Source organism: Galendromus occidentalis, unplaced genomic scaffold, assembly GCF_000255335.2.
Source record: "Galendromus occidentalis unplaced genomic scaffold, Mocc_1.1 scf7180000077477, whole genome shotgun sequence".
NCBI lineage: Eukaryota > Metazoa > Arthropoda > Arachnida > Mesostigmata > Phytoseiidae > Galendromus > Galendromus occidentalis.
This window is the reverse complement of record NW_003805465.1, coordinates 1453632-1476814: the sequence shown is the minus strand read 5'-3', so window position 1 is coordinate 1476814 and position 23183 is coordinate 1453632. Positions and strand designations below refer to the sequence as shown.

Here is a 23183-nt window from a genome sequence, read left to right as displayed (position 1 = left end):
TACGTGGAATCACACGCGCTGGCGATTGAATTGACCCTAGAATTCGAATGGAGATACTCGCGCCGGCCGGTCAATCTTCATTTCATTCTCAGACCGAAAGTTCCTTCCGATTTTCCGGTGTCGGAGATTCGACATTCGAGTGATTGAGGGCTGCCGCTAGCGGCCCATAGCAGAAAACAGCACCCCTCTCTCTTCTCTAGATCTAAACACTTGTCCCTCGGATACACGATCGAACGAACGAGGAACTGACAGCTGAAGTTGGAATCAAAACTTGTTCTGTTCCGGGCTCAGTTGAGAAGACGCAATGATATTCAATATCTACATCTTCGACAACCATGGAACGTTCCTCTTCTATTCAGAGTACAAACGACTAAAGAAAGCGGACATGTCCTATTCCGAGGTTAGAAGAAGTAATGCACGAGAAGAGCGCATTTCATGAGAAATCAATTGCGTCATGGGAGTCTCCACAGACTTCCGCATCGCTTGTTCGTTTCGCTCAGTGTCCATGGTCATCCATCGGAGATTCGGCGTTTCGAGCAGGACAGGAATTATCCGGACTAATCGGTGATGGTCTTGTTGAACGAATTGCAGGAAGGAAAGCTCATGTACGGCTTACTGTACTCGCTGAAATCTATGTGCCAGAAGTTGTCACTGACAGACTCTTCCGGGACCTTCAATTGCTATAGGACGAACAAATACAAATTGAACTATTTCGAAACGCCCTCCGGTCTTTGGTTCGTGATCAACACAGATGTCAATGCGATAGGAATGAGAGAACTCATCCAACAGTTGTATCAGCAGGTGAGGATCGCAGCTATGTCTCCCGCTTCTGGTATGGTGGGGACACTCCATGTCCGACTGAGTGCTCTGAGAGGGGTGGATCTTTGATAGAGCGAACTCGAACCCATACCAGCTCTCTGTAGGATGATTCCCGTCATAGATCGATCTAAAAGCTGCTCCTTCCCGCAGGTATACGTCGAATACGTCGTGAAGAATCCCGAGTGTGAACGGGGCAAGCCTGTCGAGAGTGCGTTATTCAAACAAGAGGTGGACGAGTTCTTGCGTCGGGCGCCACAGTTCCGATGAGAATATTTTATAGGAACTATATTGTACAGATACTCATCGATGCCCGAGATATGCATAGTCAAGATATGAACAGTTTCTTCGTGCAATCCAAAACTGTCGGTTGAATCTATCTCCAGTCGGCTATCCAGTCATAGCTGAAGTCTGCGCCGAATCGATGAGGATACATAAGAGCGCATAGGTGATACGTTTTCTTTATACCCCAACGACGAATTCTTTTCAATGCTCGGCTGTCTCAGGAGAGTATTGATGCACTGCTCGAGATGGTCGTTAGAGAGCGCTTGACTAATTCGAGTTCGCGAGCGACTTGGAGCGTGGGTACAAAGAGGAGCGATACCTTCTCCTGGGCGCGGCTGTCGTCCGAATGCAGAGGCGCACAAGAGCGCGGCTCCAATCGGAGTGCCTGTCAGAGCTCTTCGGTACTTCTCGATGTTCGTACCACACTGTGAGCATATCGAGCTCGAACTAACATGTTTGATGAAACGCATAATATTCGGGAAACTAGCGAACCTACGGATATTGTATGTACGCAGACAGGAATAAGACTGGAATCAGCCAATCATTGTACGAGTCAGACTCAGCCCGTCTCCTTTCTTTCGGGCCAAACGGCACCACACAGACCCTCTTGAGCTAATCTGGGAAGTTCTTTGTGTCGATTGAGGAATTGAAGACATCAGGAAGGGGTTGTGTTGTGAGAGAAGGACCGAAAAGTCAGCGAAGAGGCAAGCCGGTATGCCTCGCTGTAGATCTAGGATCCTCAAAGAGAGGTTTGCGCTAGGGGCGCAGAGCTTCAAGGGGCTCGGAGGCCCCTCTGTGATTTCGGAAACACACGGCGAGCCGCAAACCTCATTGACAATCGGGTTCAGAGATGAATGGCTCCCCACAATAGACCTTGAATCGGTGTCGGAGTTTGAGCTCCCATCGTCAGTCGGTCGGGCTCGCTGAGATTTCCTTCGTTTGCCTGCTCTCCATGCCAATGTCTGTGAAATGTGCGGTGATCGGCATTTTCCCCCGCTTGCGGATACTAGGGTGCGAATTACGGCCTTCAAGAAAGGTAACGAAGGGAGCGCTTCGTGAACCCTGCTCAGTCGGAAGGAAGGATTCTGGGGATGCAATAGCGAATGCCGGTCGCCTTCCCCGCTGTCGTCGAGGTTGCAGACATATCATGCGACCATGCCAACGATTCCGTTTGTCGACGCAATATTCGAGCGATGAAAATCCGCCGCCAGCGCCGTGAACAATCTCTCCCGATCAGTTCCCTCATGATCGATCAGGAAAAGGATCGACCAAGCAGTGGAAGGGACCGCTCCATTCCCTTGAAACTCTGAGCAAAGATCAGCGTCATGATTCCTTCCACTGTTTTTGTCGACAGGTTCCATTTCCGTGGCAGGAACATATACATACCGCGTTTCCCTCGTGCGCCTCTCCCATAGACTGGATTGAGATGTGATACAAAACTGAACTCAAAAGTCGTGTAGGCTTAGGGAAGATTCAGTGCGATCGTAAAAAAGAACGAGCCGAACCGCAAGTGTTCTTGGCGCCCGCCAGTTTAGCGGAGTATCAGGAGTGTTGAGGGGTCGTTTCGAAGAGAACTCCCCATAGACTATCGGATAGAGTTGCTCAGCTAAGTTGACTGTGTTTAGGATTTTCTGAGACGCTTGCCAGCCAACACTCAGCATAGATTCCGCTCCTCGATTGTGTATCCAAAATAAGCAAATAAGCTTTTCTGCGGGGATACTAAATTGAATAAATCAAGTATGATCTGAGCGGATGTTCTCCTCGGTGAAGAAGATGTGAGAATTCCACAGCCGGATGTAGTTCAATAGTGAGAACCGGCGATCTCAGTCCATCACGATGGACAAATACCGCGTAAAACAATACCGGTCATGGAATGAAACTGGCAAACAGCTTCGTCAATTGACCGGAGACAAACACCACTTCATCGACAACGAAGAACGCACCCAGTTGCAGCGATGCCTCGACTTACTTCAGAAGAGCATCAAAGTCAACTCTGCTCAGGTATTTAGTCGAAGCAGCAGCGGTTTCCTTCATTCATGGATTTCCTTCTCCATGTCGAATTCCATCGAGAAAACATGTTTCTTTCGAGAATGTCCTCTCGAAAATAGTTTCCTGGTCATCGTCGTGACTTTTCGGGAGGAAGACCTCCAAAGACTCGGGAATCATTGCAAGACGAATAGGTCGAGAGAATGTTCTGCTCATATGACATCGAGTGTAGATGTTGCCCAACCTGTTAAACATCTGTTCCATCGGCACTTATCCGTCCTCGAGCTCAAAGGAGCCTCTTTTCCCACCAGGGTATGATAGAGCGGCTGGATACCATAACCCGGCAACTCGGTTTGAAATTGACGAAAGATCAAAAAGAGGATCGGACAGAAAAGCTGTCGAATTCGAAGTGTTCATCAGTTCCGACATGTTTTATGTTGAAGTTATTGTCGAAGCCAACGGTCATGTCTGCGATGTGAAGGTAAGATTCATGTGGTCATTACACTGTCAGTATTTGATGATCCGATGAGCTTTCTCCTTGAGCAGGGGACGTAAGTAGCTCACTCACCTATCGACTGGGTTACAGGTTGCTCATCATGGCGATCCAGTGAGCTGTCGAGAGCTGTGCGATGTTCTCCAGAAGAACGACTTCATCGCGTTTTCCGCTCATCTAGAGGGCTTAATTTCAATTTACCAATTGAGTTGTGAGAAAACGAAAAAGCAAAAAGCTTACGTGGCCTTGCAAGCCTTAGAAAACGATTTGTTCACCGTATCCGGTCTTCAGAACTTCATCAGCGACACGAGACAGCTCATCCTCAAGTCGCCTGTCGGTGTTCTCGTGCCTCGACGAGGCGGCTTTCCAATGCAGCTGACGTTCTTCGCGTCCCCCTATGATTTTGTGGACGAAAACGGAGCACTACTCCCGGTTACAGTCGAGAACATAGTCACACGTAAACTCGGGGAGAGTGTCTCGATCTCAATCGAGAACTCTGGCCAGCACAAGTTGCAAACCGGGAGTTTGATCACGAACATCGACGGCAAGAGCATGCCGTCGTTCTCGGCTTTGACGCAGCTCAACTCGGTCACCCTTCAAGCATGCTACGCGATGAAGTTGTCGAAACCGCTCGCGGTCGACATCGAATGTCTTAAGAAACTGCAAGCTGTGACGAATATCGAAATTCCCGTTCAGCAGAGTGAACCTCTGATTCAACTTATCACGAAACGGGCCGGCCCATCCCATGTGAAGCTGCCCGACCAAACCCACACGTTCCACATAGAGAGCGGTTCTCGGATGGGAGTCATGGTCTCGTCGATCCCGTTCACCCATCCGACCCACGTACCACAAGTGCTTGTATATCTCCGGCAACAGTGCTTCTTCAATCATCTGATCTCTTCGTGCGTTCGTGATTATACACCAAGCCCCGATGAAGAGATTCACGTGTTCGAAGTTCATCCAAACGGCCTGAACTCATTGTGCATTTCCTATGAACACCCACTTGACTGTGAGAGTCTCATCACCCTCGAACTCTGTTTCGACGATATCCTTATCCCAAAATGTCAATCATTCTTCAGTACTCGAAGCGAGAAGAAAGCATTCATCAGCGACTCGAACGTAGCCAAAGTTCTTCAGATGTCGTTCTCAATACCAGTCGTGATGAGAAGTATCATCAATAAGGCGAAAGATGTTAAGAAGTCTCTAGGTGAAGTGCAAGGCAAGTCATCCAACGGCTCCTCGATCCTATCGAGCGACGCCGTCCTGGAAACAACACGGGAACCTTTCGATACCGAGAAGAACTCATTCGACAACGGTCCCAACCCTATGCAACAGGCAAGGAGGAGATTGTCTGCGGATTATGCATTTCGAAAATTATATCGAGCGAATTGAAGGGGACACGGAAAGTCTTGTCGAAAGAGCGCTGATTGCGGCTGATGAGTGACTAATGAAGTTCTCCCCTTCCAGGATATGTTCGATCTCGAAAGTCTAGGACCATCGGGTGGACTGAGTCTGAACATGCTGGCAGATGATTGCGGGCCTGATTTCGGCAGCAATTTCTACCAGCAGCAAGCACAACAAGCTCAGCAACCACCGCCGCAACCACCACCGCCACCATCTCAACAACAACAGCAGCAGCAGCAACAACATCATCCAACCCAGCACCAACAGACGCCTCTGCAGATGCAAGCGCAACTCCAACATCATCAACAACTCATGACACCTATGAGCTCATCTGCGCAAGCGCAAGCCGCGCTCGCGTCGGCTCAGCAAAGAAAACGTGCGCGCGCTGATGATGGGGATTTTTTAGAGCGGGCCCCCATCTACCCGGTCCAGAAGGCAGTAGGGGGCCCCAATCCAGATTCTGGCCAGCTGAACATCGCCAATAAAGCGTTGTCTCCTGCCGTGAATACGGCACCGGTGGACCCGTTACTTTTTAAACGGCAGCGAATAGACAACGTGGTGGACAATGTTCTAGCAGGAATTCAAAACTCTCAACGCAATCCAAAAAACGTGCTGGCTGGTGGGGACTCGGGTGAGTCTCCACCGATAGTAGTTCCGATGGGCAGCACGGGCGACTTGAAGAAAGAGTCCAAAGCTCACTCGAAAAGTGAGAAGAATTCATCGAGGTGAGCCGAATTGAAGCCGTTTGATTCGAGATATCTTGATTCATGTCCCTTATCCTAGAAGAGGTTCTCCGAATTGGAGGAATAACCTGGTGCTCTGTTCGCTGTCGACTAAAATTCCCCCTCCCCCTTCGAGAGAGTTCCCGAGGTTCTCAGATGGTTTTTCGATCCCTTTCATGAAATTCCGTGAGCAGTCGCGACAAGGAGAAACGCAAGGAGAGGAGTTCATCTAAGGAAGGTTCCTCGAATAAGCCGTCAGGATCGTCGTCCAGATCATCTTCGAAGGAGAAGGATTCTAGAAGTTCATCAAAATCTTCGTCGAACAAAGAGAGAGAGAAATCGAGCGGGAAAGGTGCGTAAGAAGCAGATCGGATGAGAAGTATGACTGGAATTTTTTTCCTGCTTCGGAGAGGTTTCCCTTGGAGACTCGGATCCGAACCGCGTAGCGTGCGAAGTTTTCATGGTTCGGCTCTTCTTTTTCCAGGAAGCTCATCTTCCGGTCTTAGCGCGATTGTTGATAAACTACATCAGAACGTTAAGAAAGATCTCGCTAGTCCCAGCAAATACTCGGCGTCAGAAGGACAGTTCACAATCAAATCAAGCTCATCGGCCCAAGGTATTTCGAGAATATCTGTTTCATACATGCGCTCGCGGCCGGCGAACGCCGCTGGCGGGATTCAGGTCGAGCTGCCCTCGCTGGAACCGAGAGTCTTGACATACGATTCACTTCCAGGGATAAAACTGACCATTAATAAAGCGCGAACGTCGGAAAGTAAATCGAAAAGTTCTTCGTCATCTTCGAAGCACGATCGAGAATCTCCGAAGCCGCGAAGTTTGAGCTCATCACCGTCGCAGAAACGATATTCCCCATCGTGGAAAGCGTCGCCCAAACATTCAGTTTCGTCCGCAATGCCCCCACCCGTAGGGAGTGACAATCCAGCAATGGATTTGGTGGAGCAGAGATTGCGAGCCCTTCACGGCGATGATGCTTCGATGTCTCCTTTTGATAGCAGCAAAAGCCCTATGGGCAGTTCGAGTGTCGGCAACAGACTTACACCCTTGGTACTCGAGGATGATTTAATGGACGAAAGCCTTTGTGGCGTCAAACCCGTGTAGATACTGTGCGGAAGAAATGGTTTCCAGAGAGTAGCGCTAACGAATTTCGAACGTCCGAAGCGCGAACTGTGTAATGGAGAACGATGATGTGTGGGAGAATAAAGCTGAGACTTTTCTCGCTGAAACTCGGAAATGAATGGCGGTCGTTTTATCGAAAGCCTCCAATCGAAGCTGGGGAAGAGTGTTTATCGAAAATACGTCCATTCAGAATTCACTTGTCACATGCATGATTGAGTATTCTCCAGATTAAGGTTTAAACAGGTAAGCTTTATTGACTGAGAAATCAAAGCTAAAAGTATAACATCATACGCGACTCGTTCCGATACTGAGCCCATTCAATGCGAATAGGGCATTTGATTTTAATACGAAGTCTTCAGATAAAACTCTCAATCGATCAGTCTGCACCGAGGATGCTTAAAATAGAATTCAGCGTTTTGTTTCCTCCGCCCAATCATACGTTCGATAATGATATCTGAACGCTACAGAGACTCAAATAACACTCATTGTCAGTCAAAGAGATCCATACAGAACGAAAATTGATGATGGAAGTTGGCATAGAGGGAGGCTTAGGGGGCAGAAGTCGTTCCCCAGAAATGATCGTCTCGACCATCGAATTTCAGCCGCGGAGAAAAGCAGAGAGTAAAACTCGCCTGCGTCGATTCGCCGATCGTTTGCTTATTTACATTCTAAGAACGCGACGCTCAAGCGGTCGAGATGTCATTTCTCGATCTACTTCCTCATTCATCAAATCATAGTTTAATCCTTTGTCGCCGACTTTCTCTCGTATTTACATATGTATATAATAGCTCTTTCGCAGGTTCATCCACCGACAAGGGTCCTCCTAGAGATGCGTCTACGGTCTCCGTCATTCCTCTAGCTCTGCTCTCTCCTATTTCGGCCGGCCCATCAATTGTCCTATTCGATTCGTAATTCAGGCCATTTGCATTTTCTGGAAGTTGGAGACCAGGTCGAGAACCTTCGACGAACGAAGTCCGCCCGTCGACTTCGCCGCAGAGGCCTGTAAGTTGTTTACGTGTTATTCATCCGAAGCGTTAGCAAGCATTTATAAGGAGAAATTGCACTCGAACATTCCCGCCGCACACTTTCTCGCTCTTTCACACATGCTCAACAAGAATGTCACGCTAATCCTATGCATGGCACGCTCCTCGAGGAGAGCGAAAAATTTCGAAAATAAATTATAGACTGGATTTGCGAAGTGAGTGTGGATCTCCGGTAATACTGGAGAGGAGCTTCTGAGTGTTTTTGAAGAAGGATTTTTAGTAGAGATGCATCAGTAAATAAGCGAGTGAACTAGCATTAGGAACCAAACTGAATGCATGGAACGAGAAACGGTGCGAGCCGAATGACGTCGCCGACAAGAGCTCGGTCGCAGTCGGAAGATGAAGCGAGAGGCTTCAACATCCGCTGGTGAGGAGGAAAAGATGAAAGATGGAGGAATTCCGAAAAAAACCTTTGACATGCAGTGGCGTTTTTGTGCTCGCTTGCTCAGGCAGCTGGCAGAGCTGCTTAAAATCCGAAGTCGTAAACCTACACAGGTGCGATGCGTTTTGCTTGGGTTGTTTCTGTCTCTAGAGTTTTGTTCTGCTTTCTGTCTGTCTGTTTCTACTTGTTGAAGTGAGATATTAGCTTCTTCAGGGGCCGCTGCTCGGGATGAGATTATTGTCTGGTTAAAACTCCACCATGAGTGGTAATACCCGTCATATATGTATATCGCACACAAATTGCCCTTTCACACGAATTATTATTTCCTTCACAGGACAGCCAAAACTCAATTCCACCACTAGAAACCGGCGCGGAGTCGAGGAGGTTCTGCCCGGGAGCGTAACCCTCATGGTGGACCCTCATCAAACTCTTACCTCCTGATTTTTGTTATTCGTCTCATGGACATTGGTCTGATTGTTCGAAGTGACATTGTCACTTTTCTCTTTCAGTTCGCGTTTTTCTCGCTTCTTCTGAGCCAGTTTCAACCATTCGGGCTGACCGCCCGCGTTTTGTTGGTCGCAATCTTCCTGCAGCGTGGGCTCGTCGGCTTTGGTACCGACAGAAGTTGCTCTCTGCAGGGGCGGGATTCTTTCCGAGAGTTTGTCCTGCTGTTGACTCGAATGGAGACTTTTGCGGCTCTGCGGCTCTTGAGCCAACGAGTGCTGTTTGCGCAGTTCAGCATCGCGGCGGAAAGCCGGTAGAGAAGTTGGTCCTGAATCCGGACTTTCTTGAAGCGAAACCTTCGCACTCATGGCGGCCTGCAAGATTAAAGTGCATCCGTTAGGATCGGTGGAATCGAGATCGAGAGGAAACGTCGAATAATCGAGTTTTTCCCTTTACTACCCGGGCGAATGCCGCCTGACAGCTCCGTGGCGCGGGCGCTGTAGTGGGGCTTCCTTGGCTAAGCCTGAGGACGGGTTAAATCCAGGAACCCTCCCTCGTAGCTGAGCGGTCGATGCCGCTCCGCCTCTGATGAGCAGAAACTGGTTTTCTACGTACCCGAAAATTGGAGACCTAGTTGGATGCCCGATTCGCTTACCTTGACTTTTCCGATCTCGGCAGGACTTTTGTTGCCAGGAGATTTGGGGGCGGCTATCTGTATTTGGCCGGAGTTTAGGATTTGTGGGAGAGGTCCGCCGGCAGTTAACGCTGCTGGAGACTCGAGACGTTTGGCATCACCAACTTTGGCGCTCTTCGGCGCCTCTTTCGTCAACACCAGCTCCTTTTCTGTTTCCGTGTCCTGTTTCTCGTCTTGCGAACCCGGTTTCTGCTTGAGTGAACGTCTTGCAAAGACCTGTCGGGGTGGGGGAACCGCGTTTTGACTTCAGCGGATCGATGCTTGATGAGCGCTGAATCAGTATTACCTACATCGGGAGCGCTAATCGTGCCAAGTGTCCCCAGCGTTCTACCTTGGCATCCAACGTACCTTAAAAAGCTCGGGTTCTCCGGCAATCGTCTGTTGAGGAGCAGCCGTGTCGGCCTCTTTCGGCTTCCTTCGAAGCTCTACTCCCTCGATTAATTCGGATCGAGGTCTCTCGAAGACCTGGCCGGAGAAACCACTCAGAGATCCTTTGGCACTAGTCGTGGACTTGTCGTCCTCGGCGTCGCGTCTTCTGATTCCTGCTGTTGCAATGACAACTTAGTTCACCGGAAGGTGATCGACATGACGGGATGAATAATTTATTTGCGTTCCATCACGAGGATGTGAGCGCGGGAGATACGAGAGAGACTCGAGACCGAGATACGATCACGAGCTGAAGAAAGAAAAATTCGCGACCTCGACGGGGAGTCTTGAATGGCAAAGCGAGAGAATGAGTTCCCCAATCGAGAAACGAATGAAAAACAGATGAACACGAATGAGACTCTATCCTCGAATAATGGTGATCATGCAAACGTTCGTGCAAGCGTATCGTGCGTCATGCAAATCAGAGCCTCGCCGAAACTCAAGCCTAACTACCTTTGTATATGCGAGCATTGAGGTTTACGGGGGAGGAGGAGTTGGAGCTAGAGGATGAGCTAGGAGAGGAAGACACAGGAAGCCTTGGGGTACCTTGAACGTCCTTTGCAGGGTCAATGACACCCGTCACCGAAACCGAACCACAGTGCGGAGTTGGTTTCCTCCGTTCGAGACTTTTGATGCTCTCACGCACATCCACGACAACTTCGTCTTTTGCTGAGCTGTTCAACTCTTTACTAGAATTCCCTTCTGCTGCTGACCGTGTGAAGGAGGAAAAATGCATACAACACAGAGTGAGTCATAACCACACAGAAGACCACGGTTAGTGTTACATATGACAGATGATGATGTTCATGAATGAGATAGCGGCTCCTTGCGGATATTATTGCGCTAGGTATGAACCGTTTGCGAAAGTGGGTTTTCGAGACCCTGGTGTCGGTCATGAACATTGACATCATCCAATATCCGAGAGAAAATGATACGAAAGACTGGGTGGAGGAGAGAGGAGGATCGGGCGACAACGGGTATTTCACACAGAATAGAGTTTTCCAGATGAACTCACCTAAAGCCTGATGTGTTTCTGAAACTTTGGCTGAGAAGGATCTTGAGCGTTGGAAGAAATCCGAGCTGACGTTAAGCCCACGCTTCACCGGCGAGTTCTGGGCCGATAACGGTGTCTTCTCCGGATCGGCGACGTGGCCGTCGCCCGCCGTCGTCGAAGACACTCTCAATCGGTTCTGGACGTTCTCGGTCCTGAACACGTCGGCGCTCTCCGTTTTCATGCTTTTGCTTCTCTGCACGAGATTCCCGGTAGATCTACTCGCACTGAGCGCTTCCTGAATAGCCTGAACACTGATCATCGCTACTCCTCCCGGCGGCGCCTTCCTTTTCGGTGTCTCTATCAACTCGACCTCCACAGCCATCGGTGGTACGATTACTGGCTCTGGTGGCGGGGTTTCGTCGAGGAAAGCGGATCGCCTCCTGTCGGCACCCGACATTGACTCCGGAATAGGAGACGCTTTTTGGCTTAGAGGCGTGTCGTCCTCTACTGAAAGAGGGCGACTCGACATCGCAGACACCGATCCACCGCTCGTTTCTGGAAAGACAATTTGAAAATTTCGATTAAGTAATTCATTCAACGATCAGGATCCACGGGGAGTGTTTCGTCAGAGGAGCTGAAGATAGCGAAAGGAGGGCAAACTCCGCGCCCGCCTTGAATCGATTTAGCAGCTTGTGGTACCGACCGATTTCGAGGAGCTCGGCGGAGTTGGAGAAGTCGTCCTCATTGTTAGCCGAATTCGGAGTGGTTCGTTCTTCGGGAGTCGCTGGGAGCGAAGGTTCTGTAGGCGTTGCCCTCAGAGGCCTTCTTCGCTGATGATTTTTCTTCGGTTTGATGGCGATCTTGTGGAGGGCGGCATTATGGCTCAATTGGCCACTTTTGTCAACCCCACTTGCGCCAGTGGAACTGTTCTGGCTGTTTGAAGCGCCCGCGCTGAGTGAATCCTGCATGGGGATAAAGAGAATTCTATGAGACGATTGTCCAGCCTCGTCGGGTTCCGAAATTTAGCTGACGGCTCGATCGATCCGAGCCGCATCATTAGTTGCACAACGACGACCGAGCAAAAGTCAGCTAACAGCGGCAGCAGCAGCCATGACCCGCTTCGAGAAGGTGATTCTTAAATAGATGAACGCATGGGTACGTGGTCTGTATGCCTGCATGAGAGCTCCCTCGCACTGTCTTGCGAGCTCTCGAGTCTCGATCGGAGGACAGAATTAGCTCCGGGATTCTCTGAGTTCGCCCAAATGAGCTGAGAGCGTAGGCCAAGAGGAGGAGCGGAGAGGAGTGTCAGTGCTCATATTGCGCATATTACGAGGATTTTTCCGGTCCACCCAACCTCAAGGAATTTTCGCTCTCCACAACTCTGTCAATGGACCGTCGAGCTGGGTTCAGAGCTTCCGATTCTCGTTTTTTCATTCGGGAACGGAGTCCGATTCCAGTGATGTGGAACGAACGGTGAACAAGCTGAACTGCTGACCCGAAGTTTCTATTTAAGTGTCTATTTAGAAAAAACACGGAGCCACATGCGCTGAAGTTCGGCTTCTCTAACTCGCTCAGCTCATTAAGATATATGATTCGGTTTCCGGGACTTACCTCGTCGGTTTCGGAACTAAGCATGCTGGAGAGGCTGCCCGCGCTGCATGTACTCCTCGCTTTCGCTTTATTTCCCTGCGTGACGGCCATGAAATGATTAGCAGGATCGATCGTTGCACCTCTCAGTCAGACATCACACGAGAGGCTAGAGTCTTCCGAGAATGTTCCGCGATTCGCCAGGAAACTTCGGAAAATTGCTTCACAGCATGGAGTATGCTTGCTAGGATACGTAACAAAGCGGGCGGATCCCACGTAACGGAGAGCAAGGTCCTCGCTCTCAAACCCTTTCCCATTCAAGGCCGACTGAGCAACCTTCCCTCATGTGGCAGAGGGTACCTACATACATACATTCACCCGGACCCCCTTAAATTCTTGAATAGCTTAAAACGATGATGCTAGATATTCTGACGACCCGAGGTCCGGGACGTAAACGGATAGAAGCCTTCGTACCGATGTTCCAGAGGACATCGCCGCTAACGGGACTCGTTGAAAGCTGCGTAGGAACGTCTTCAACAACATATCTGGGGTCGGCGACCTTTGGGTCGGAGTTGAGCTCACATATTGCGCGGGAAGGGAATCGGCCGAATCGCGGAACATAATACATCGGTCTCTCTCGGCGAAGCTGTTTTTACCCCCATCGGGTGGACGAGAAAGCAATTTATCGACTGAGGCTTACGGGCGATGTGGAGTTCTGCAACATGTTTCCTATAAGGGCTGCATTAGCGTGGCTTTCGGGATTTGGCGGTGTGTGGGGATCTGGACTTCGCGGTAGGCCGTGATCCTCGTCCTCATCATCGGTTTCGCCCTCGTCAGCTCGTCTAGCTCTAACGCGATTGAACAACTTGTTCTGTGATGTGAAGGAAATTGAAAATGAGAAAAATATTCTACGTTAGACCCAGAGGAGTTTTTCCGAATTCCCAGGAAAGAAGTTTCCAGATTCCCATGCCATGGCATATCGGACACGTGTCCGACTATCTTGAGCCAGTGATACTTGACATGCTCCCTCCCCCAGTCTCCCTCAACTCTCGACTGAATTGTCCTCACGATTCTGTCACGTGTACACTAACCTGGAAGAGGCTGTTGGTGATGCTAATGCCGGTCATCACAGGAACTGGATGAATTATTTGTCCCATTTCTGCGGGTGTGGAGGTGTCAGGGCTGAATACGGAATCGTGTGATAGAGAAAGTCCTCCCATCGAGTACAGGGCCCCTTGCTGCATCATTACGCCGCCTCCGACTGCTGCGAACGACTCTTGTTAGACGCTCCTGGCACTCAAAAAATCTATGCCATATCGGGAAGAATTTCTTGGCCAACCCGCATTGGAGGGGCTTGGGAGCGCACGTCACCTACCGAGAGCGTTGGGATCGTGTACGTCCATCGAGTCGGTGTCAAGGCTCCTTTCCATCGGGTCCAGAGCCACTTGCCGAAGTTCACCCACACTGAGTGATTTTTTCGATGAAATTATTCCTCCTTCGTTCGTAGCTCCTGAGGGATGGGAAACTAGTTACGAGAAGGACTCGGACCCATCCTCCTCTTCGAAAAGTTCCTGCTCGACGTCGATGGGAACCCGAAGCGGTCACGGAACGCATCCGATTTAACTGTGTACATCGTAGCCTCCATACAGCATTCCGTCATCGTCATCATGAAGTTCTCACGTAACAGAAGTACTGTTATCGGACGCGCAGCCGCTGTCTGCTATCGTCCCAGCCATCGGTCTCAGTCTGAGAGGCAGGTGCGGCCGTAGAAGTCGCGGTGGGGCGACAGAATTACAGGGAGTCTGACGTACAAATCTCTACGACTTTTTCTCACAAACGCCATTGAGCCGGCACGGCACAGCCGTCTGACGAATTGTGTGGCCTGATTGTATGTGTGCATACGACCCAGAGGAGGGATCCACGCTGGAGAGCCCGCTTTTCGGAGCTTCCGTCATCGTACTTCAGAATAGGAACTCTCGATAGGAAATTGGGAGGTCCTGCCTTCAGGAAATGAGCGAGGAAGACGGTCTGATGACGTCGAGGCGGAAAAACGGTGTTCCCGAACTCACCTTCAGGGCATTTGACCCTCTTCACTTTGGACCCCCAGCGGAATATTTTTCGTACCGCTCGAAACGGATGGAACTTCTTGCGTTTAGTTTCTGCGAAAATCAGAGAAAGATTACGTTAGAGAGTTGACTGAATTGCTCCAAGGATTTAATATTTTCTGATATCAATATGAGCCTTCGCACACCCATTCATTGCACCAGTGAAATGTCTCGACACGGGCGTGACGGGTGATGCTCTGCGAGTACCTATTCGGAAACGAAACTACCTATGCTGTGAGAGCATATTACCCCTATTGATTGAGGGGGGACTCTGGAGAGAGCGCTAAGTTCAATTTTTCCATCCGGATCACAGCATACAAATAGCTTCGAATGGCGTGAGATCCTTCACATTAGGACTCGTAGACAGAGAACCGGAGGAATTCTGAACTGGCTCGTCTTGTCCCGATTGTACAGCTAGTGCGGTCTCCCTCATAATGCGGAGATACACAGCGCTCCCCGGCGTTTCCAGCTCGCCCACTCTGATCGTGCTGAAATTGGGCCATTCTCGATCTTGTCGCGAAATCCCTCGGTCGCGGACCCATTCGCATTACGATTCAGCGCTCCGAAAAACAGTTCTGCCTAGCTGCGTGAAAACATATCAAAGTCATTCGGAAGAAACCAAGCGAATCCTCTATTTGAAATTCATAGCTGTCGACTGTTGACGTCGCCTGTTTTAGCACACGAACCTCGCGAAGACCGGGTGCACCTGTATACGGACAAAGACGGATAGTCGTATCCTCGATCAAGCGTCCCGTCCACAGCAGAATTGGCGCAAAGCACAATCGCGCGGGGATTCGGGGCAGTTCCCGACTCCTTTCCGTCAACGAATATCAAGAGGCTGGGGGAAATCGCCAACCTTAATCAGCAAGGGACAGAAAGAGCGCGCGATTGATTGTTCCGGTCGGGCATTATCGTGTTGTCCCGCTCTTCCATAGAAGGGTGGACATCGATCCGCTCAGAGACGGTGCTTTTCAGTCGTCGATTCCGTCCCAATGTTTCGCCGAGGAAGCCGAACGGAGCTGCGCACATCCGAGTAGCTAGAGGCGACGAGCAACCGATCGCGTACGGAATGATCGTTGATTCGATCAATGGCGATCGAAGGGAAACTAATCGCTGATCGGCAGAGGAAGGAAACTCTCTTGACCTAACGCTCCAACGAGAGCCCACTCGTTTGCCACCTTCAGGAAATTCGGAGCCAGCGGATCATCCGATGGCATGCCCTCAGTAGAGGATCACCTTCATTGAGTTGATCTTCATACTTTATTGGTCGGCTTCATTAAATTTATTCTTTCCGCTCCCTTCGACGCCCCATGATGTGAGATCAGACTGCCTATGCTCATGTGTGAACGGGGAAATTCGCACTCGTGTGAGGACGAGAGCGTGAGCAGTCGGCAGCCGACGGAATCTCGTCGGGCTTCTGATAATGTTCCGAGCCGAGAGGGTCGACTCTATTCTCTCATCAAGATCTATGTAGAGCAACATTGACCAGACACAACTATTTCGGGTATCGATGACGCCCCACTTAGGTTTGAAGCCTCATTTCAAGAGAGCGCGGAAGCAGTCATTTCGATAGGAGATTCGGAGAGCGCCACGAGCATCGAGATAACTCGGAGGCACAACTGGGATAATCAAGTTAGCGTAGTTTCCATTGGGTCCGTTCGCTCGCGGTCGATCTCTGCCAGAATTCATTATTACTACTCGAGTACAGGTCCGACATCTGACGCTCTGGGAGTTTAAACAAACATGGGCGTGCGCAACGTGACATGTGCGTAGCATGTGCTGCTCCTGCCAGTGCTACTCGCGGTGCGATGGGGCACCCATCAGACAGAAAAAAATCTTAAAACCCTCCTAGAAACTGGCTCGCACACATCGATCTTTGTTGCTCACATACTAAGGGTGCCCTGACCCTCCGGGCCGAAGCTTTCGGCGGAGAGGCTGGTGGAGTTGGTGGACTCCGGCAGACACTCGACGTTAGAATGGTTTACACGCTTTCAAACACGACCGAGCGATCGAACGAAATGGAAACCTGTTTCTTCGGAAACGCTTCCGAGCTACCAGCACATTTTAACACGCGATGCTCATTTCTCCCTTATACGATATCGCAGCGTCGCATCTTAAAGAGTAGATTTATCAGCGCATGCATCGCTTCCGGCTCGCGGCTAGCGATTTTGAATGCACGGATAGAGCCGACGACAAACAGAGATCCGACACGCCCGCGGCGCTATTTCGCATAAGATCTCGCGTGGAATTTTGAGGGTGTCATAGCTTGTCCCGGGACAGGAGATCCGAGAACATCCATCTCGATTATTTTCGCACGTTCCACTATTCATCGAGACCGCCGCGGACGCTCCGCTTCGGAAGCGATCCCAATCCATTTACTAGATGACAGTTCCTTTTTGCGGAACCGTAGTTCCGTTCGGGGATCGAAGCCAACACCATGAGGAAGATTTGTTTCACGCTTCGCATCAAAATCGTTTTGGTGGAGTTTTATCATGCCCGACTCAAATCTCCTCCGTCTTACTCGAAACTTCGTCGCCGCGGAGCGATCTAAAACGAAACGCAAGTTGACGACATCCGGTGCATGTCGAGTGAGGGAACACATACCGAGATGTAAAATATTTGCCGGAGGTCGCTTCCTCTCTGTTTGTTTGGTTTGTCCAGAATTTTCCTCCCTCCCTTGTGCCACGAGCGAGAACATCAACAAAATCAGAGGGTTACGACGCCGCACAGTGACTCCGGGTTCGAAGCAGAATCGGGGGCTATCAGCAAGCGAAGCTGACGCATCATTTCGAGCTCATTTTCGTCTCCCGAGGGGCATTGTCTCTGCGCCGACCGTCATCGGACTCCGGGAGACGTGCGGCTAAGAACGTTATATGCGACAGTGTTTTGCCTTAATTGTGTCTAAACTGTCACCGGGGCCCCTTTGTCAGACACAGAGAGCTGTTTGACTGTGTCGAGCGAAGCTTTCGAAGATTCGACTTAACATTACTCTCTCACTCACCGCGTAACTCACTCCGAATCCTCGTCGGACCGAAGGCCGGACCGAGCATTGGGTCGAAGCCCTTCCGGCCCGCAGAGTTAAATGTATTTAGGTAAAAACTAAGCATGGCGATGAATCAATAATTATCTCGAAAGTTGATAGTATCTAAACGGATTGTGTACGGAAGAGTTCGAATCGATCCCGAAAAAATGCTCTCAACGTCGAGATCTCCCGCATTTAAACGAATCATTGATCCGTAGGCGTCGAACTGACGCTTTTTTTCCAGCTGAGTGCTTCTCCAATCCTACTCCACAGGCGGATTCAGAACACCGCGCAGCTCATTCGCAAACTTTTCGCTTCGTGGCCTAGTATTCTGCGTACAGAGCAGACACCGAAAAACAGGAGAAACTTCTCTCCGCCCTGAGAGGTACACAGCGCACCTGGTGTTGAGCACATCTGCCCCAGACCTTCTCCATTTTCACGACGGCAGGTCGTTACTTTCGTCACTGGCTTCTGAGGTTTTTATCGATTCATGGGTGCCGTAGTATCCTCCATTCACCGCATGCAACTCCTTATGAATCGGGAGCTAGTTTGGAGAAATTCAGGATTCCTGAAGTTCGAGCCGAGTGTGAGCTCGAGAGCGTCGCATCGATTCAACATGGTGCACCGAGCTTTGAGATTCGCGAAAACAATGGTTCTATAATTAACTCGGAATCTCGGAGCTTCGTCGGCGGATCGAGTTCGACGGCGCTGCGCGACGAGCAGCGTCAAAGCCAACGAACTCTTCCGAAGGTAGATGGCAATCTTGTGTTGAAACCAGACTCGCCGCGGCTTGAGAATGAACAGTCGATATGCGGAACCCCAAATTACTCAATCCCTGGAAGCTTCCACGACGCCAGATTCGCTTCGAGTTTAGAGACGATCTCCAGACAACTGACGGAGTCTTGCTCTTAGACCCACTAATTGATGACGTGTCATCAGAACAAAAATCCCTCCAAGAACGAAGCAACATCGAGACAGTCCAGCCGTCACCGGGATCAGTCGCCGAAGAGGAATTCCGGCGAGGAGCTTAATACAGTCACAGCCACGAAGATAAATCTGCTCGGACTCTGCGGAATGCACTCCGGGATTCCCGCTCATCATCGAAAGAGTTCGTCAAGCCCTCCTCTTACGTTATCCGCACGCTCAGGGGTCCCAATATCATGAGAGTAGCGAACATTTCCAGGAATCCCGCCATCAGCAAGGTGGAATGTCCACTGGTCGCCAAGGTGATAAACTACTGTAACATGTGCTGACACTCAAAACCACGAGTAAGTCGCTTCTCGATGGAAGTCGAGACGGGGATCGAAGGGGATCGGCCTGCTGAGCGACGCAGCGAAAAGATCGGAGAGCCTGACCGAAGAAACAAAAGCCCGGCGCGGATATGGACACGATCCCGACTGCGCTATAGATAGGAGCCTCCCGTGTCATTTGCCACCTTCCCTGGCTCGACTCATCGTCAGATTGCCGATGCCCCGACCGACTTCACGGAAGGTCACAATGAAAGAGTTCTGAAGCGTCAAGATGCGACCGACTGAACTTCGGTGATCGTCGTACACGCAAATCTGTGGGTGTCCTTTCTTCCGTTATGCAGTCCAACTGGGTTCTGGGTCTCTCTGTCTGCTGACGCGTCGTAGGGCTCCCGATTTGGGTGGGAGACGCGGAGATAAATAAATCGCCGCGAGCCGACATAAATTGATGGGCCTTCAGAACTGGTCGTGGAACCTCTGCGATAGTTACGAGCAGCTTAAGCTTCAGATCCGGCACGTAGCCCACGCGACGTGAATAAACAAATCCCGTTCCGCCTGACTGTCTGTTCGACAGACAGACAGACAGACCGACGAGAAACTCCAAAAATCCTCGTTGGCCACGCTCCGTTCCGCCCTGGGCCAAGATCACCAGGCCAAGAGCGCGGGCATCCCCGATCGCATTCCTACGGAGTAACCTCCCCGTGCGAGAAGAACATGATACGAGTAGGTTGCTTCCTACTATGTACGTACTTCACTCCGAGGTGTGACCTTTAGACCCGAGCATTAACCTCTGACCGTTAACAACCGCGAAAAACCGCAACCTCGTCCGAACTCAACGGGAGACCAATAGATTCAAACGGGCAGCTTTCGTCGGGATCGTGCGATCATCCTCTCATATGAACAAATTCAGGCCCAGGTACATCCGAACCTGCGAACTACGATATCAATACTACCCATGTGAATTTACCTCTGGACGGAATTTTACGCCGACGCGGACGTCGAGCGGAAGCTCGACAAGTGGCAAAACCTGAACGGTCGTGAGAGAGCTGCAGAGCCAGCAGCTCCCAATCTGCTGCGATTTCCGCCATGGGCAGCTCATCTGCGTGAGTCTGAACGAGACCCGAGCCGCCCCGTAAGAAAACAACCGAGTGCGCGAGGTCCGGGCCCATATGGACTTGAAGACACGACCATGACTAGCAGGTCTACCAGCTGCCGTCGGTGTTAATACTGCTGCTGTTCGGTGCCCTCCGAGCTTTCCATCTGGACTCGGCCAGACTGACTGGATCTGCTTGAATGGACCCCTGCCCGGTCGGCTGCCCAATCGGCAGCCTGCTGAATTTGGTTTCTTGAATCTTTTCTTCGCTCGCTTGTTCTTTCGGTTCCAAGACAGGAAATGCCACGTGGCTTCTGATCGCCCGCTCGTCCCTCCGTCCTCCCGTCAGTCAGTGGGTTGGTCCATGCGGCCCTGCGTCCGACTCTCAACCGGCTGGGCTCCCCTAGAGCAGCTTCTGGACTTTCTGGCTGCTGCTTACCGCGGCGGCCAAGAGTTGAAACCCCACACTCGAATCGGGGAAGGAATCCAAGACGGAAGAACAAGAGGAAGGAGATAAGGCTTCCGGTCGCGCGCACCAGCTGCAGAACTTCGGACGCGCAGACTGCTGGCCGACTTCTGGAAGACGGCGCGTGTGTTGTCGCGTTCTCTCTGTTTTCAAGGCGATTCGGAGATGCCGCTGCAGTCGTCGTCGCTCCCGCGCGATTTCCTGAGCGAGCTCTCTCGAGAGATCGTATCTGGCAATATTCGCCATAGTGGAGTTCCGTCTTTCCGGTCCGTCTCGCGCTCATCCATGTTGTCTCTCTTCTTCTCTCTTTATCGCTCGAAATGAGCATGTGTTCTGCATAAAAAGAAAGATGAACGCTCTTTCGTCCGCTCTAGCAACGACCTCTGCATGGTAGCAAGAGGAGAACTGTTAAAAATAGAATGCGCGTTTTCTTTTACGGTGCCATATTTTATAGTAAGTGTCCTCTGCGGTCGATGGTGTTGCTGCTGCCGTCGCTTACGAGTCGACGAGCATGCTCGAGAGATAGGGTAATATTTTGTGGGTCTCAAGGAACACCATTCGTCTTTCCAGGGAATGGTTTGTTGGTCCGTCGACGAAACTCCATCGAGTTTGAACCTGGGAGCAGCGTGTGAAGCTGACCGGTAGGCCGATGCGGCGTGAAAAAAATGTTTACTCAACTAGCGAACTCGAGACCCTAATTGCTGAATCGAGCGTTGCGACCGCGGAACGCCGCGTTGCTATTCTGGATGCGTGTCGATCATCGTAATCTCAGCGTTTCTCGTCGCGGACGAGCTCGTTGTTGTCGTTGCCGCTCCTCGGCCCTACATCGTCGTTCTTGTTGTTGTCAACGGTGTTGTTGTCATTCCGCTGAATGAGTTTCGATGCTTTGTTCTTTCTTGCGTCCGCGGGGCCAGAAGGTCTTTCGGATGCCCCGAACGAACGAGGGAGTCTCAAAAGGGAAAGACTCGGAGAGCGATATACGAGACTCGAAAATTTCAGCTCGATCAGCGAAAGCCTTTCTGATTCCACGGGACAAGCCACCGAACATCATGGGTTGGTCCGGTCACGGGTTGAAAACTTGCGCGTTCCTGACCAAATCCGTCTGGACCAGGTTGCAGGCCGTCGATTCCCGGGAACGGGGGAAAGCGAAAGACAACAGCGACTCCGCATACCGACAGTTGCTGTTCTTCGTCGTCCGGCAAATGAATCGAGTGCTGAGTCAAACGAGCACCTAAGTAGTACGCTTAGCTCCCATCGCTTCAATGTAGTTTTGGGGCACACTGTGCCGCTCACATGGCGAAGCCCCTCCGTTAAACGCTAGCGGTGTCTCTCAGCCTGAGACGAGCGAAGGAATCCCACCGCCGAGAGGCTCCTCGGCACCAGCAACAGATGGCTCTAGTCTATGGGAACCCTTGAGAGAATCGAGTCGTGAAGTCGCAGGGCGAGCTAGTCACCGATGATGAAGCCGCCGCCGCTGCTCCTAGCTGGATCGGAGAACAGTCGGCTACATTCGTAGTACAGCTGCTGGCATGAACTGTCTTCGAAGTGCCGTTGCTCGTTTACGTTGCCCTTTAAATGCCCCAAACGACAGATGACTTGCTTAAAACGATATCGGACTCGGATCATGAGAACCGAATTTCGGTTGGAAGAGACCCCCGAGACGATTTTCCCGCGAGCACCTGTTCAGATCAAGAACGTCGAACCTTCATGGAGCTCGGGTGGTTAGCGGAGAAATTAATGGAGATTCAGAGGCGACGATGCAGGAAGAACGAAGGGTGACCGACGGACGGCTCAGTGGTCCGCACGGGCTGCCCATCCGATGTGGTAGCTGGGAGCTCATTGCCGTTGGGTTGTGAGTTCGTTTGAGCTAAAGAACAGGAGAAACATCGCGAGGGACGAGTGAGATCCTCCCACACGAGTTGCAAGAACATTCTCAGACAAATTCCTCGAGATCCTCGGGTGTTGCAAGCGAGGCTCAACTGATTGTGATCCATTGTAATCGATCGCCCCGAGAAAACCGAAGTTCGCGCGATGAATTGTTCGACTGACGATTGCCCCGAATTCTCGCAGCTCGCGTCGACTTCGCGACCGGAGCGGTCAGGACCCCCGTCAAGGACGAAAATCGGTGAAGGAAACGGAAATATCTCCGCGCGACGCTGCAATGCCCGAGGAAGATCAGAAGATATGCTACCTGATGTCGCTTTCGTGACGACGCGACGGTCCGGACCCCACGGGCTCCTGTCTGTGAACTCGTAGCCGAAGTCGCGAATCCATATGTCAGGCCTGAACATCGACAGATGCGAGGGCGATGGAGGTCGCGGACTCTTTCTCGAGTCCGCAGTCTGTTTATTCCGAGATCTTCGGGCCAGGGATCTTCCCCTAATGCGGCTCTGCGTTCGATAAACTCACGACAACGACGGCGGCGATGAGGTGTGAATTGACGTTGAGGCGCCGTGGCTACAATGAGGTCGAAATTCCCCGTGTTCTTTGTAGGGAGCCGCGCGCGTTCCTCAACAAATATTTAGACGGCACCCGATACTACGGCTTCGCTGCCCTACTCAGAGGCTCTCCGGCTTCGACGACGGTCCAGAAGGATGAAAAAACCAATTGCTTAGTAACGGCGGAGCTCTCCGCAAAAGAGCGCAGTTCTACCGTCAACCTTGTTGAGAGCTCGGATGGCGGCGTCAGACGGAAGAGGATCTATCGGGCCGGAAACGAAGTTACAGGTTACCGAAGAAATCAGGCTAACTGAGCCTTCGGCATCTGCGTGGGCAGATGGCCCTTCGACGGAAGCGGCGACATACGTCTTTCTGTCGGCGGAAGCAGGGCCGTCGACGACG

General features: G+C 51.1%; 3 protein-coding genes across 3 annotated transcripts in view; 2 read left to right on the top strand and 1 right to left on the bottom strand.

Moving 5' to 3' along the window:
- The first annotated feature begins 206 nt into the window (after window positions 1-206).
- Window positions 207-1544, top strand: Bet5 (blocked early in transport 5). Its single transcript, XM_003745064.2, has 3 exons — window positions 207-400; window positions 592-801; window positions 970-1544. The coding sequence occupies exons 1-3, from the start codon at window positions 305-307 to the stop codon at window positions 1084-1086; spliced, it is 423 nt and encodes a 140-aa protein (XP_003745112.1). The 5' UTR covers window positions 207-304; the 3' UTR covers window positions 1087-1544.
- Window positions 1545-2767: 1223 nt separating this feature from the next.
- LOC100906222 (mediator of RNA polymerase II transcription subunit 1) lies at window positions 2768-6947 on the top strand. The gene is given in 8 exon segments (XM_029111975.1): window positions 2768-3102; window positions 3399-3456; window positions 3459-3568; window positions 3674-4915; window positions 5048-5690; window positions 5843-6058; window positions 6191-6322; window positions 6440-6947. Coding segments are annotated over 8 exon segments (2949 nt in total). The 5' UTR covers window positions 2768-2937; the 3' UTR covers window positions 6823-6947.
- Window positions 6948-7753: 806 nt separating this feature from the next.
- LOC100906076 (uncharacterized) overlaps window positions 7754-23183 on the bottom strand; it is a 33494-nt gene continuing 18064 nt past the window's right edge. Inside the window, exons 2-12 of the mRNA XM_003745131.2 lie at window positions 14480-14569; window positions 13786-13920; window positions 13502-13674; window positions 13111-13281; window positions 12435-12509; window positions 11527-11785; window positions 10845-11378; window positions 9752-9948; window positions 9365-9619; window positions 8700-9083; window positions 7754-7840 (exon numbers count right to left, since the gene is read on the bottom strand). Of these exons, the coding sequence (XP_003745179.1) occupies window positions 7754-7840; window positions 8700-9083; window positions 9365-9619; window positions 9752-9948; window positions 10845-11378; window positions 11527-11785; window positions 12435-12509; window positions 13111-13281; window positions 13502-13674; window positions 13786-13920; window positions 14480-14569 (2360 nt within the window). The remainder of the gene's footprint in view (window positions 7841-8699; window positions 9084-9364; window positions 9620-9751; window positions 9949-10844; window positions 11379-11526; window positions 11786-12434; window positions 12510-13110; window positions 13282-13501; window positions 13675-13785; window positions 13921-14479; window positions 14570-23183) is intronic.

Bases quoted from the DNA above. Each gene is read 5' to 3' on its own strand.
- Bet5 (XM_003745064.2), top strand. From the start codon at position 305: ATGATATTCAATATCTACATCTTCGACAACCATGGAACGTTCCTCTTC. The intron at 401-591 runs GTTAGAAGAAGT...AACGAATTGCAG, and splicing joins CGGACATGTCCTATTCCGAG to GAAGGAAAGCTCATGTACGG. The intron at 802-969 runs GTGAGGATCGCA...TCCTTCCCGCAG, and splicing joins TCCAACAGTTGTATCAGCAG to GTATACGTCGAATACGTCGT.